This window comes from Mixophyes fleayi, chromosome 4, assembly GCF_038048845.1.
Source record: "Mixophyes fleayi isolate aMixFle1 chromosome 4, aMixFle1.hap1, whole genome shotgun sequence".
Lineage (NCBI taxonomy): Eukaryota > Metazoa > Chordata > Amphibia > Anura > Limnodynastidae > Mixophyes > Mixophyes fleayi.
Genome location: NC_134405.1, coordinates 231,218,534 through 231,232,021, shown reverse-complemented (window position 1 = coordinate 231,232,021; position 13,488 = coordinate 231,218,534). Strand labels below are relative to the sequence as shown.

Genomic DNA, 13,488 nt, shown 5'->3' with positions numbered 1-13,488 from the left:
GATCTCCTCAAAGGCATTCACATTTGCCATCCTGCCATAAATGGTATAAGGTGCTATCCTTATCTACCAGCCCCCCTGGGTGGTTTAACATCCACAAAACCCATTGATCTAACAGCTTCTAAGAGCACCAGGTCACACTATTTCTAGGAAGTAATACACAAACATATATTTGCAGATTTATGCCTAAACATTAGCTTGCACATGACACCACTCCAGAATCCAAAACTTCTAACGGGCTGGCCCTCTTCATTGGAACGACCTCCCTCGCTCCATCCGACTGTCCCCTAATTTGGGCTCCTTCAAACGGGCACTCAAAACTAATCTTTTCCTCAAAGCCTAACAGCCATCCGTCTAATCTTCTAACCATACTTAATTACCTTACCCTCTCTCTCCGCCCTCGTTTGCGCTTGATCCCCTTCTCTAACTCCCTTTGTGCCTCCTGTCTGTTTACCCTCCCTCTAGGATGTAAGCTCTTATGAGCAGGGCTCTCTTCCCTCTTGCTTCTCTACCTTCTGCTCCTACTTACTATGCAAGCTATGTTTGGAGTGTTTGAAGTCCTGGTACTGTTTGTTTAATGTTCGGTACTGTATCTACCCGTTATGGTCTTATGTCTGTCTCTGCACGGCACAACGGAAATTTTGTGGCGCCCTATAAATAAAGGCTAATAATAATAATAATACTGTTGTAAGTAAATCAACCTTCATTTAGCTTGCCCACATCATTGCATTTAACATTAACAATTCTTTTTTTATCTTATTTTTATTTTTTGTGTAGGTTGGCCTTCATTTTATGATGTTGTCAATCCAGAAGCATTAACACTTATTGACGACTTCTCATATGGGATGCACAGAGTGGAAACAAGCTGCAGTCAGGTCAGTAAGTTTCCATGGCTCAGTTTAGGTTGTAGTAAATTAGGGTGGCACTGATCATTAGGGATGTAGACATCCTCCACTCTGTAAGTCTCCTAGTGTTATAACTGTCCAGTCTCCTCCCAAAGACTGACAGATCGTTCAGGGTGCAGCTTCCTGGATCCCCACCATACTATGGTGTCTGCTTCGTGATAAAGATGCAATAGTCTTGTATTGCTTATATTGTAACAAAGGGAGGCATTTAGCTGGCAATATGCAGAGAAAGCATGGAAGTAGAGTAAAACATTTGTGCAGTGATTCACCTAGATTGATAACTTATGTGTAACAAACAATAGTTTAAGTTTGGTTAACTTACATGATTTCCTCTCAGCAAACAGACAGGGTGGGTCTGTTAGTGCAAACAGAACCAGTGATGGGCGTTTCCTTTAAAGAGAAGGTGGGTGTGTCATCTACCCATCAAGCTAGGGCTGGGGAGGAGTATCATGCATAAAAGCTTGTTTGTGTCATTTGTGCAGGGAGACCAACGCTGGGGAAGCTGGCTGGTCTTGAGAGAGCTGAGCTATGTCTAGCTAGCGTTTAGGGTCTCCAAGAATTGCTGTGAAATCTGTACGGTGTCAAAACATTTACCATCCTGACAATAAAACTACATAAAAAGGAAGAAGTTGTTTGCATGTGCTTCTGCAGTAGCGGGCTCTTGCCACAATATATATATATAAATAACAATATATATATTAAAAACCAAAGGGAAAAAAATGTGCATGTTTGTTAGTGTGGAAACACTATCCACCAAATGGACCATCATGTATACTGGCACATATTATTTTGACATGCAACGTTTGAAAGTTTTGGGAGTTGCTATTCTTTTTTAATTAGAATACTTATAGTGAATTAATCAAAATGTCACTTATTAAGACCCAGAAACAGCATTATGTTTTATTCTTTGATACAAACCTTGTTTAAATAAGATTTCTTCGTATTCTAGGTTGACCATTATTGCTGGAAACCAGAATACTAGTGTTAAATACTGCTACAGGAATGAAGGCAGTAAGAGAAGTGGCGGTATGGCATACCACGGTGTCCTGGCCCACTTTGACCATTGATAATTAGAATATGTGTGTATGTACCGTAAAACACATCTATAGGGATTAAGTTGCTGCTAATGAACTAGCCAAATTTCTTTCATTTTTTTTATTTATCAACATTTATATAGAACCTACCTTGGAGTGTGGGAGGACACCGGAGCACCCAGCGGGAACCCATGCAAACACAGGGAAAATATACAATTTACACGCAGATTAATTCTTTGCTCGGAATTGAACCCATGAGAGCTATGCCATTAAATTTCACTACTTTATGAGCATGAATAAACCCTATGGAGGTCATGTATGGTGTTAATGACTGCTATTATATCTACCTTCATAAGTAAACTTGTAATATACTAACTGGTATACTGGAGCTGTTAAATCACAGTCATTTTCCTCCCCCTTGAAGTAATGGGCAGCTTCACAAGGAGTACCAAACACTGTGGAATATTCTCACACAAAAAATGGAGCTTCGAGGAATCAATGATATTCAAACTCTATTTTTTCTAGTGAACATCGGATTGCTAGTGGGTGGTGACAGTCTCCAAAAGAACATGCTGACATGAAAACATTTTATGAAACATAATTTTGATTAATGTGGCACAGAGTTCTAAGCACAGGGTCATGTGATCAGCAGAACCGATTGTCAATGTCCCTCGTGCTTAGCCTGTCAGATTTTCTGGAAGACTGAAGATGGTAATCGATCTAGAACAGATATAAGATGCAGTTAAGCGGATACAGAAATTTGATTTCTGTGAATGTTAAATCACACAAATTGCTTCCACGGGGAAAGGTAGCACACTTAATAACAACATTAACAGTACTTTCTGCAGTGAGTGCTAACAATGTAAGGAAGAACATTGTAATGGTATGTTAACTTATGGAACTAGGAAGCAAACTGGTAACTGCGTATAAGTTCAAAGGAGCACCTGGCAAGGGGAGTAATGAAATGATGACAACTGGATAAAGCCAATTAAGTCAGGAGCTTCATATTAAGTCAGGAGCTTCAACCTGAGGGTGCCAGTTCCAGCTGATTATAGCACTTATCCTTTTGCAAGGTCGGACTTGACTTTGTGGAGAACCTTGAAGAGGTGGTACAGAAGAGGAAATGCATAAGGAAGAGAAAAGCCCATCTATGGGAATGACAATGGTTTCATCCCCCATGCTCTTTGGGATCACATTATAAACAAGAAATTTGGTGCTTGAGCATTTTAGGTGAATTTTCATGGACCTGCACAATTTTCTGGAAGATCTTGACAGTGAGAGAGGCAAAACTCAGAAATAGTCTCTGGGACAAGGAATCCGCTAACTTGTTCTGCTCTCGTAATAAGTATTTGATTATTTTAATTGGATGTCTTGGCAATGCTCATTTCCAGATCTTTTAAACTGCAAAGGGTTCTGGACTTACGTTTATGTAAGACAAAGCTATATTGTTGTCTAATTGAAATAGGGCTGAGACTTCCCAAAGCTGAGTAGGGACTGAAGCATGGAGAGCCAACCTGGCAGCTCTTAGTTCTAATTCATTTATATGGTGAAGGGAAAGCGGCCCCTTAGTAATGGAAGGGGAAGGGTAAAGGTCAGCCAACTGCTGAGTTCCTCCCTTATCTGTTAAAGTTATATGTGCTGACCAAGGACATTTCAGCCTGAAAAGGCTTCCTTACATTCCCTTGTAGTAAATTGGTACAAGAAGGAAGCGTGTGGACAAGGCTAGGTACTTCCCCATTGTCTTAGCCAGACTTGGAAGTATGACCTGAGAACTTTGAAGAAAGCATTTGACCACCAATCTGACACTCTCCAGCTTTCTATGGGGAACAGATAGAGGGAGGTAGCGTCCAGGATGAACCCTAGGAATATAAGGAACAGGAGTTTACTTTTCCCTGTTTATGTGAGCCCTAGGTTTTGTAGTAGGGACATAGAACCTGTGAGTACTGAGGCACTGATGGTCTGGCCAGACTAATAGGATACCCTCTCTATTGTAGGTAAGTGATGATAACCTTCATTACTCTTGTGCACATGCAAGGGTCGATTGACAAACCAAAAGTCTTTGCCCATTGATATGTCTGGTCCTGCCATCTGAATTTTAGGAACAGTCTGTGGTTTGGGTAAATGGAAATGGTGTGAAAGACACCTTTCAGGTCTATGTAAGAATAATCTCTAAGAGGTTGTCTGATAGATTCTTCGTACATAAACATCTGTGGAAAAAATAATTAGTTAGCTTTTTTATATTGAGAATTGATCACATAGAGCCATATGGATTTTTATGTGAAAGATATAATTAAGCCAACCCTTGACTGAGGAATCTGGCAACTCTATCATCCCTTGGAGGAGTGCTGATTCCCTTGAAGGCATGCTGATTCCAATGCCTCGTTTAGGAAGGGACTGACACTTATGACAGTGCGGCCTGGGCTACACCTGTCCAAAACTGCAAAAATCTCATTAGTGTATAATAAATTAATGCGCTCAAATTGCCTAGAACATACCTATAATATAAATGGAAACTATTTGTAGAATTAGATAGTTAACATGAAATAGTGCAGAATGGTAAAAACAGTGAATTTAATTAGCATAAATAAACAATTCCAGAAAAAAAGGGGGAATGAATATTTCCAACGATAATTGGATTTTGATACATGAGTACATACATAAAATGAAAATAGAAATAACAATAAGATTAAAATAAAATAAAAATTAAAAATTAAAAAATATATAAAAAAATAAAATAAAATAAAATAAAATTAAAATAAAAGTGAAAAAATCCGGAAGATGCAAAACTACCACATCCCCTGAAGAAATCTGCTCCTGCAGATGAAACGCGTTGGGACACGCCCACTTTCGTGACGTCACAGGATATCCGGTCCATGCGTTCCACTGTGGAACGCACGCCAGGCTCTCCATCATCATACTGCAGCATCGCTAGGGACACAGTCAATATCGGTTCCCGTGAGCTCCACCGCTAGCCTTCCTGTTTTCATCCTGTCTACCATAGTGATATTTGCCGGATGACCGCAGCACACATCAGGTATCTGGACAGTTTTTGTATCCCCATTTGGGATTATTGCTGTTTGCTTTATTAGGTCATTTTTTTAGTCATTTTTCACCAGGACTTTCATGAGTGCTTCTATTTGGACTGCATTTTTGCATTTTCCGGATTTTTTCACTTTTATTTTAATTTTATTTTATTTTATTTTATTTTATTTTTTTATATATTTTTTCATTTTTTATTTTTAATTTTTATTTTATTTTAATCTTATTGTTATTTCTATTTTCATTTTATGTATGTACTCATGTATCAAAATCCAATTATCGTTGGAAATATTCATTCCCCCTTTTTTTCTGGAATTGTTTATTTATGCTAATTAAATTCACTGTTTTTACCATTCTGCACTATTTCATGTTAACTATCTAATTCTACAAATAGTTTCCATTTATATTATAGGTATGTTCTAGGCAATTTGAGCGCATTAATTTATTATACATTGCTTGGTACACAGGAAGGGATTCCTGAATTATTGCTGCTCTTGCCGTTTGGAGTTGAGCGCAGGTCCTTTTTTGATTTGAAAAATCTCATTAGTACCCACTTTTTTGAAGTTATTGATTTCCAGACTGCTAAACAGGTCTCCTTTGTGTGAGGAGATATGTTATACTTACCGTGATATTGACCTCTCTTCCCAGAGCTTATTATTGGTACCACCTCCTGTACTGGTGGTGGAAGCTGTGTATACAGCTTCTCCACACCTGGAATCAAAAGAACCTCTGGAGTCTAAAATTGCACCACTGGTTCTGGGAACAACCCTCCTTTATGAAAGGGCTACCTTGGGTGAGAAGTGCATTTAGATCTGCAAATTATTTTCTATGCTTGTGTATAATTTGATATCATCTGCAAAATCTGGACCAAAAACTTCATCGACATCTCTTAACATTAGATATCTCTTTAAAGGATTTGACAATTAAAAGCATTGCCCTGCTTATGGACTTGATATATGCCATTTTTGAAGCCATTAGCCTTTCCCTAGAGACATTAGCCTGTACCCCCCTGTTGCGCCTTGTCGAGCATTAGGAATAAGGGAATGGCCGCAATCTGGAACTGGATCTTCCTGAATGACTTATCAAAAAAAAAGAATCTGTAGACACTGGCTCTATAATGAAAATGAAAGCAGGGTCAAGGTCTATGGCTACTAAGGCTGGGTTATCTTTAAGGATGCTGATGATTCCTGAGGACTAGTACATCCTACTTTGTAAGGATGCCGATGATCCGGCCACCATTTCTGACTTCCAGTCCACCAACTGACTAGGTTTAACATCTTCCTCCTGAGAGGAGCACCTATCATTTCTTTCTTGGCTGACGCCCAACAGAGAGAAAATGATACTAGAAGAGGAGGACTGGTCCTTTTCCTCTGCTACAACTGGGTAGATGTATCAAGCTCCCTGAGGGCAAACTCAGCATGTTTGTTATGAGCCATGTCAGGGAATAGTAATTAGTTTGAACATGTTTTTTTTCTTTCTTTTTTTTGACACACACCATTACTTACTGGAACCTGCTGTGGGTACCTTTTAAATTTATCTTTTATTAAATTTAATAGAGCTGAGGTACTATGGTATTTCTTGATTTCTTGAGTCAGATGAAAGTGAGAACTCTTATGGTAATGTGTGCCTTACATTTTTACATAGAAGTGGGAAGAGGAGATAAAATGCTATTAGATTAGTAGCAGCTACTGACGTAGCGTCCTCCATCTTTCCGGCTGACAGAAAATCTGAAAGGCTAAGCACAAGAGATCTTGGCAGTTGGTTCGGCTGATTACATGACCCTGTGCTTAGAACCTTTTATTTTTCAAATAATTTTTTATGTCAGATTATTCATTTGGAGGCTGTCACCACCCACTAGCTGTTGCTAGCTGGCAAGCTAGAATTATGGACCATCTACTATCAAGGCACTGTCTGTTCCTCGTATGGCAACACCAAATTGTGATTGGAGAATGTTGCAAAGGGTATTGAAGTCTACTGGATAACTTCACTCTTGGATTATGAATGGGTGTTGAAAAGATGCAAAGTTGAGGTTACCATGGAGAGGAATATAAGAAGCTATATTTTGCTACATATATGTGATAGTGCACCCCTACTGTAAATGATAAGGATATTATATGTTCTGTTCCCTTATAAAGGCCTGATACAGGTTAGGGATTTCCAAAATTAATTCTGATATCCATAATAATGTGGGTTGTGTTATTCATTTACAACACACATGGTTTCCTAATGAATGCAAAAGACATCAGAACTTACCATTTATACAAATAATATTTACAAGGAGTTTAGATATATAGTACAATTGCTTGTGGATTATAGAATTTTACAGTATATTAGACCGCAGATAGCATATCTAGTCTGTTAATTGCTATATGTGCTATAAGTGAAGTTAAATGACAAGAAAATAACAAATTTACAACTTGTTCTATTGTAGTGTGGCGCACATCTTGGTCACGTCTTTGATGATGGTCCGCGTCCAACTGGTAAAAGATACTGTATAAACTCTGCATCATTGAACTTCATACCAGAGGAGACAGGTGGTGCTGAAGAAAGAAGTACTTCAGACCCACCCGGAAAGACTGAATTGTAATAATACAGTAAAGTGTTCTTATCATCAAAATCTACAGTTTAATAGCCATTCTCTGGACTGTGCGCTCTTGCTAACTAAAATAATACTTATAATACATTTTCCGTACAACATAGACTATTTTTCTGCTTTTGCATATAATGTTCAATTAAAGGACAACTCCACCTTTAGTAGAATTGTTGATATATGCCTCCCCCATGTATACAAAATAAGGGGTCCACCCTCTTAGCAGCCCACCTGTACCTGAAGCCGATAGCCAGATTGCCCAAATGTTGCTTGTTTTCCCTGCAGCAAGACTGCAAAGCTGTCCATAGTTCTTTATAGAGCTCTATTGAACAGCATGCATGTGGAGCTTTGGGAGATGCTGAGGACATATTTAATTAGAGTCAGCTCCACTAAAGCTTGAATTCTCCTTTAACAGTTACTTGTTTTCAGCGCTGTCATTGATATTTACAAAAAATGCAGGTAACTTAGTGTGTAAATTATATCAAAAATGTATAATTTGTTATTATTATTCAATGAAATGCAGTGGGCCAAAGTTTGTTCTTGCTAAGAAAAATAAACTACTTATTCTGTTAGATCGTCACCTAAAAAAACAACAAACATGTATTGTTTTTGCACTGTCTTTAACTTTCTTTCCTGAGTGATAGCGATAACGCACAATGACATGCTGTGTTGCACGATATTACTCCTGTGGGTACATTAGTATCCTTATATTCAAAATACTCAAAGAAAAGACCAAAGAAACAGTGGTAGGAAGTAAAGCAAAGCAATTGTACTGGCAAAGCTAAGTCCACACAATACATTCATGGGGTTTACAAGGAAAAAATAGTAATCTACAAAATGTAAAAGTTTAATAAATGGGTGGGTAACAAGATATGATCTTATATATAACACTGTTAAAGAGCACTATTCTGCGCTAACAATAATAAATTCATGAAATGTGCTGAACACTTTTGATGCTATATAATAAACAAAGCTTATTTGTTCAAATATTTGTTTTCTGTAAATTCTAGAATATATTATATTACAGTAAACTTGATCTCAGAACCCTTTCAAAAATCAAAAAGTGTTATTTAGCAGATGTTCTGGTGCTATATATATGCGTGATGAATTTGTGGATGGGCTAATGCACATATGTAAATCGGTATGTGTCTTTATTAAATCCGTCATAGCAAATGCCGAAATCCTACTTTTATCAGGACACAACTTGAAAAGCTAAGGTTTTTTTTGCTAATTCTTATCATTTACAATGCACATATTTAAAATACAAACTGTTATGCATTTGTGAAAGGACTCTCAGAGTAGTCATCAGGACTGGGGGTATATTTACTAAACTGCGGGTTTGAAAAAGTGGAGATGTTGCCTATAGCAACCAATCAGATTCTAGTTATCATTAATTTTGTACATTCTACAAAATGACAGCTAGAATCTGGTTGTTATAGGCAACATCTACACTTTTTCAAACCTGCAGTTTACTAAATATACCCCCTACGACTTTAAACAGGAACACCAGAATTAGTCAGATATACTATGAGCATTTTATGTATTTATATATTGCTTTTAAGGTTTCTTCTCTGAACACTGATGGATACAATTACTGCATGTGGACAATACTTTTTGCTGAGCATTTTCTTGAAAACTTTGATAACTTTTAACAGTCTTTCAGTGTACAGTGACAACTAGCACAGTATGACTTGATACAAATAGATATGGTAATGACAACCTTTTTCTTTTCTTAATTAAAAATTAAGTTTGTACTCCCGTCATCTGCAGTGTATGTTTATGTGCAGAATAAAAAGTTAATACCTGCATAGTCATTACACTTACTGGCATGTGTAAAAACACTTCTGGTGATCTGATATTGAGATAATGTGTGGACTGTTATAGTTATTGGATTTGCACTCTCTTCTAACTGGTAATTAACCATATTTTCTGCAAATAATAGGAGAGGAAAAGAGAACACTAACTAGGAAATATAATAACATTATATTAGGTTTATTTTGAAGATCTATACACAATCATAAGCCATGTAAAACAATGTGGCTCCATTGGTATCTCCGCCATCTCCTCAGCCTCCATACTTCTGCTGGGGATTTTATTGTACGCATTCTAGATATCTGGTAATTGCCCCTGAGAGGCTGATAGAAAACATATTTGAGCGCTCTGCTAGTAAGGCTACTAAGGAATTTAATTTCATGGGTTATAAAATAAAGTATTATTTATAATTAGGGTTTCCAGTGTTTATTTTTTTCACATGTAAAATCTGTGTTTTTCAGTGTTGATAAAATACATGTACTAAATAAACCAAAATAATTTAGTGTTTAACCTGTTTGTACTTTAAGCAAGTCTTGTTACAATCAAATAAGAGACTAACCTAATTTCTCATCAGAGGAGAGGGTCCTAGGAGAGAGGAGTGGGTGCCAAGAAACAGGATCCCAGTTGAAGGGAACAGGGTCACTGGACAGATCCCAGGTGAAGGAGATAGAGAAAATAGGAGATGAAACCTGGGACTGGGTGCTAGAGGAAACAGTGTTAGGGGAGAAGGTAAAATAAATTTAGGATCAATGAATCTGTACCATTGTAATATCTTTCCTTATTTTCTCCCTAGTTTTCTTACTCTATCTGTCTGTCTCACTCATTCATCAGGTGGGTGGACAAAGAGATGTACCTTCTTACAGTCACTATGTAAATAAATATATTCAGTTAACACTTGTATATTAAATGTCATCAGATAACCGACATACATAGCCTTATGTTTCAGCTTCCTGGGAGAATCCTATACTGTTATACATACTCCCAGCGTTAAGAGGGCTGTCTTTCTTATGAGGAAATGAATTAAACTGTGCCTGATCTAAAGTAACATTCAAAGGTAAAGCTGTGTGTACAGCCACATGGAAGGTAGCCTTATCTTGGGAGAATACCCGACAACAATAGGCTGTGATATCTGGGAGGTGTGAAAAAGGGAGCACAGGGATTTGAAGGGACTAATGGGGGTAAATGTATCAAGCTGAGAGTTTTCCGGCGGGTTTGAAAAACCAATCAAATTCTAGCTATCATTTATTTAGTACATTCTACAAAATGATAGCTAGAATCTGATTGGTTGCCATAGGCAACATCTCCGCTTTTCAAACCCGCCGGCAAACTCTCAGCTTGATACATTTACCCCATGGTCTTTTTTATAAAAGCAGAGCAAGTATAGGACATTTGACATCTAGGGGTCCTGGGGGTATAGCACTAGGAACAAAAGTAGCATATTAAGGCACTTGGGGTGCATTGATCTATGCATCTCTAGCAGCATCCAGGGCTCCAAATCTAAAAACAAAAAGATCTTTATCAGAGGTGAAACATCTTTATCATCAGTTATTTTATATAGCGCCACTAATTTTCTTGCACTGATGTATAATCAGTAATGAAATATGTATTAACCTCCATGTAGCCAAAGTTAATTGGCATAAGTATGCAAAAACATTTGATAGAATCATCTAATAGTTCAATTAATCTATTTGTCTTGGCAAAATTATGAATGTGAAGGTGTCCAGGATGACTCATGGAAACAGGACCTGTACAAGCCCTAGGTGGTATCCCCCCGATCCCCCGCCTCTTACCTTCTCCGACTGGGAATTTGGAGCTCCTCAGACTAGGAGTGGGACACTGATGTTGGGAAGCAGCAGCCGACAGTTTCACATGTAAGAAGCTGCTTTACAGCACTGTGGGTGCCACAGTGGATTGTCTTTATTTTATTACATTGGTATTTGTGCAGTATACATATGCTTTCCCATATAAATATTCCATCTTATAACCAAATTTCTAATTTGTTGCATTTGGCACAGTGCAATGAGCATTACTGCAGTTATCCCACATTCAGCAAGGAATGCCCTAATGTTTTGATCTCCCAACAGCAGCACAGTGACAGAAACACCACAATGGTAGGGGGAGCAGCAGATGCTAGAGTGGCATCGCTGGCCTCATACACAAATTTTGCTATTGTGTGCCCAGCTGTGCACTCTTCTGCCAGTGCAGCAGAAGGTGCAAAATTTAGTATGCCCCACGGTCACTGCCATCTTGATGTACTAAGTATTTTGCTCATTCGTACATGGGCACAATGGCACAGAAACAGGAACATGTAATAAAAAGGGAAGAAACCACATTGGTGCTGGGCAATTTTTCAGAAATGTAAAAAATACTTTTTTGAGTTCCATTGAAGAAAAATGCTACTGAAGTATTATTCCACATTCCAAAGTATTACTTACTATATACATAGACCAGGGATATGACAGCACGACTCTAAATTATTAAAAGACATTTCAGTAAAAGATACAGTGTATGATACCATGTCAGCAAATACAGATATTTGCTTTTGCAATACATTTTAAAGCCTTTTGTTCCTAAATAAAACTGAATAAAATCAAGTGTACACATGGGGTGTTTTGATGATATTTCCTGCATATGGCAAATTATACACAAGTTCTGTGTTTTTATTATTTTTAGTGAGCACAAATAAAAATGTGAACTACTAAATTAGAATAGATGTACGTTGTACCATTACAAACAGGCTACTGATTTCCACAGCTAGCACATGTCACTACACAGACAACTTCCTCTACCTGTTGTGTTGGTGTTATTTTTCCAGGTTTTCAAACTCTTCTGAAGGTCAGAAGCACTGTAACCATTGTAAATTCCTCATATGTGCCATTTCCTGAGACAGCCTATTTGCTATGAAATTGAAGGCATCTTATTTGAAAATTTTGGCCTGGGATTTTAACTGTTTTTATTGCATGTAATATAGAACATAAAGGCATAAAACAATTCATAAAGCTTATATACAGTGTCTTGTGAGTATTTATCTTTGGTGTTCCCTCTTTCCTCTACTGTAACATAATATAGTATAATTAGGACATTTTGTGAAGGAGCCAGGTATAATTAACAAGCTTGACTAAAGAGCTTACATATAGAATTAATAAAAATAAAATAAGTAAGAAGTAAAATAAATACAAACAGAAACTAAACTACTTTGGCCACTTTGAATCAGGACTATCCAATGATGAAAAATTGGACTCCAGTGGAATTTTGATGAAGCTGGTTGAAAAATCTGGTTGGCAATGACTACATACACATGTTTCTCTGCAGTCAGCACCCAACTACACTGCATGGGGCCCAACTTTAATCTTGTCAGGTGCTGGACAGGTTGTGTTTGTTGTTATCAAGTATAGAATGACCATATCTATCTTTTTGTGCCCTGCAAAACTCAATCTGCAATTAAACCCTTGTCTTCAACAATACTTAAAAACTAACTAACAATATCAATTTTACTTCTCTCCCATGACTTGTTCCTTATTTAGCAGAACCCACATCCACCAAGACTCCATCGTATCCACTGAAAACCATCTGTGTGTCTATCACAGTACTATTTGCATTTAATGTCACCCAGGTTGTCGTTGTCAGTAAAAGCATTGTTGTATGTAGCACTGTAGGCTATCTAGCATAGGACCAAACAGATTTGCTAGTTTGGAAAAAAACAGGCATGTTTATTAAATAATTTTAGGTTAAAATTATTGTTTAAATAGTAGATGAAGAAACACCAGACAATGATGAGTTACACAACACTAGTAGGGTGTATTATGCTTACCAACTGACCTAACAAATTTACTCTTACCTCAGTCAGCAGGCACAATGAATGAACAAACCAGTGCTACTGTCATAAAAACCCTGCACATAATCCGTGATTACTAATAGTTAGAGTGAGTCCCATCCTGTTTTGAGAACTGAAATCTCACAACAGATTATGAGACAGGAGACCAGCTCAACCAACTCTCTTGCCGTGAGAGTGCAGAGAATCAAGAAAATGTTCCAGATAAAAAACACAGCAGTGTAAAATAAAGGTGTGATCTATTGAGTTACTCATAGTCCAGTTTGGCCACTCACATGT

General features: G+C 37.6%; 1 protein-coding gene across 2 annotated transcripts in view; it reads left to right on the top strand.

Annotated features, from left to right (window-relative positions):
* MSRB3 (methionine sulfoxide reductase B3) overlaps nucleotides 1-9,371 on the top strand; it is a 197,263-nt gene extending 187,892 nt beyond the window's left edge. For both annotated transcript variants that reach the window (XM_075209448.1, XM_075209447.1), the window contains 2 exons: nucleotides 775-872; nucleotides 7,407-9,371. In XM_075209448.1, coding sequence (XP_075065549.1) covers nucleotides 775-872; nucleotides 7,407-7,562 — 254 coding nt within the window. In that variant the 3' untranslated portion in view covers nucleotides 7,563-9,371. The remainder of the gene's footprint in view (nucleotides 1-774; nucleotides 873-7,406) is intronic.
* The last annotated feature ends 4,117 nt before the right edge of the window (nucleotides 9,372-13,488 follow it).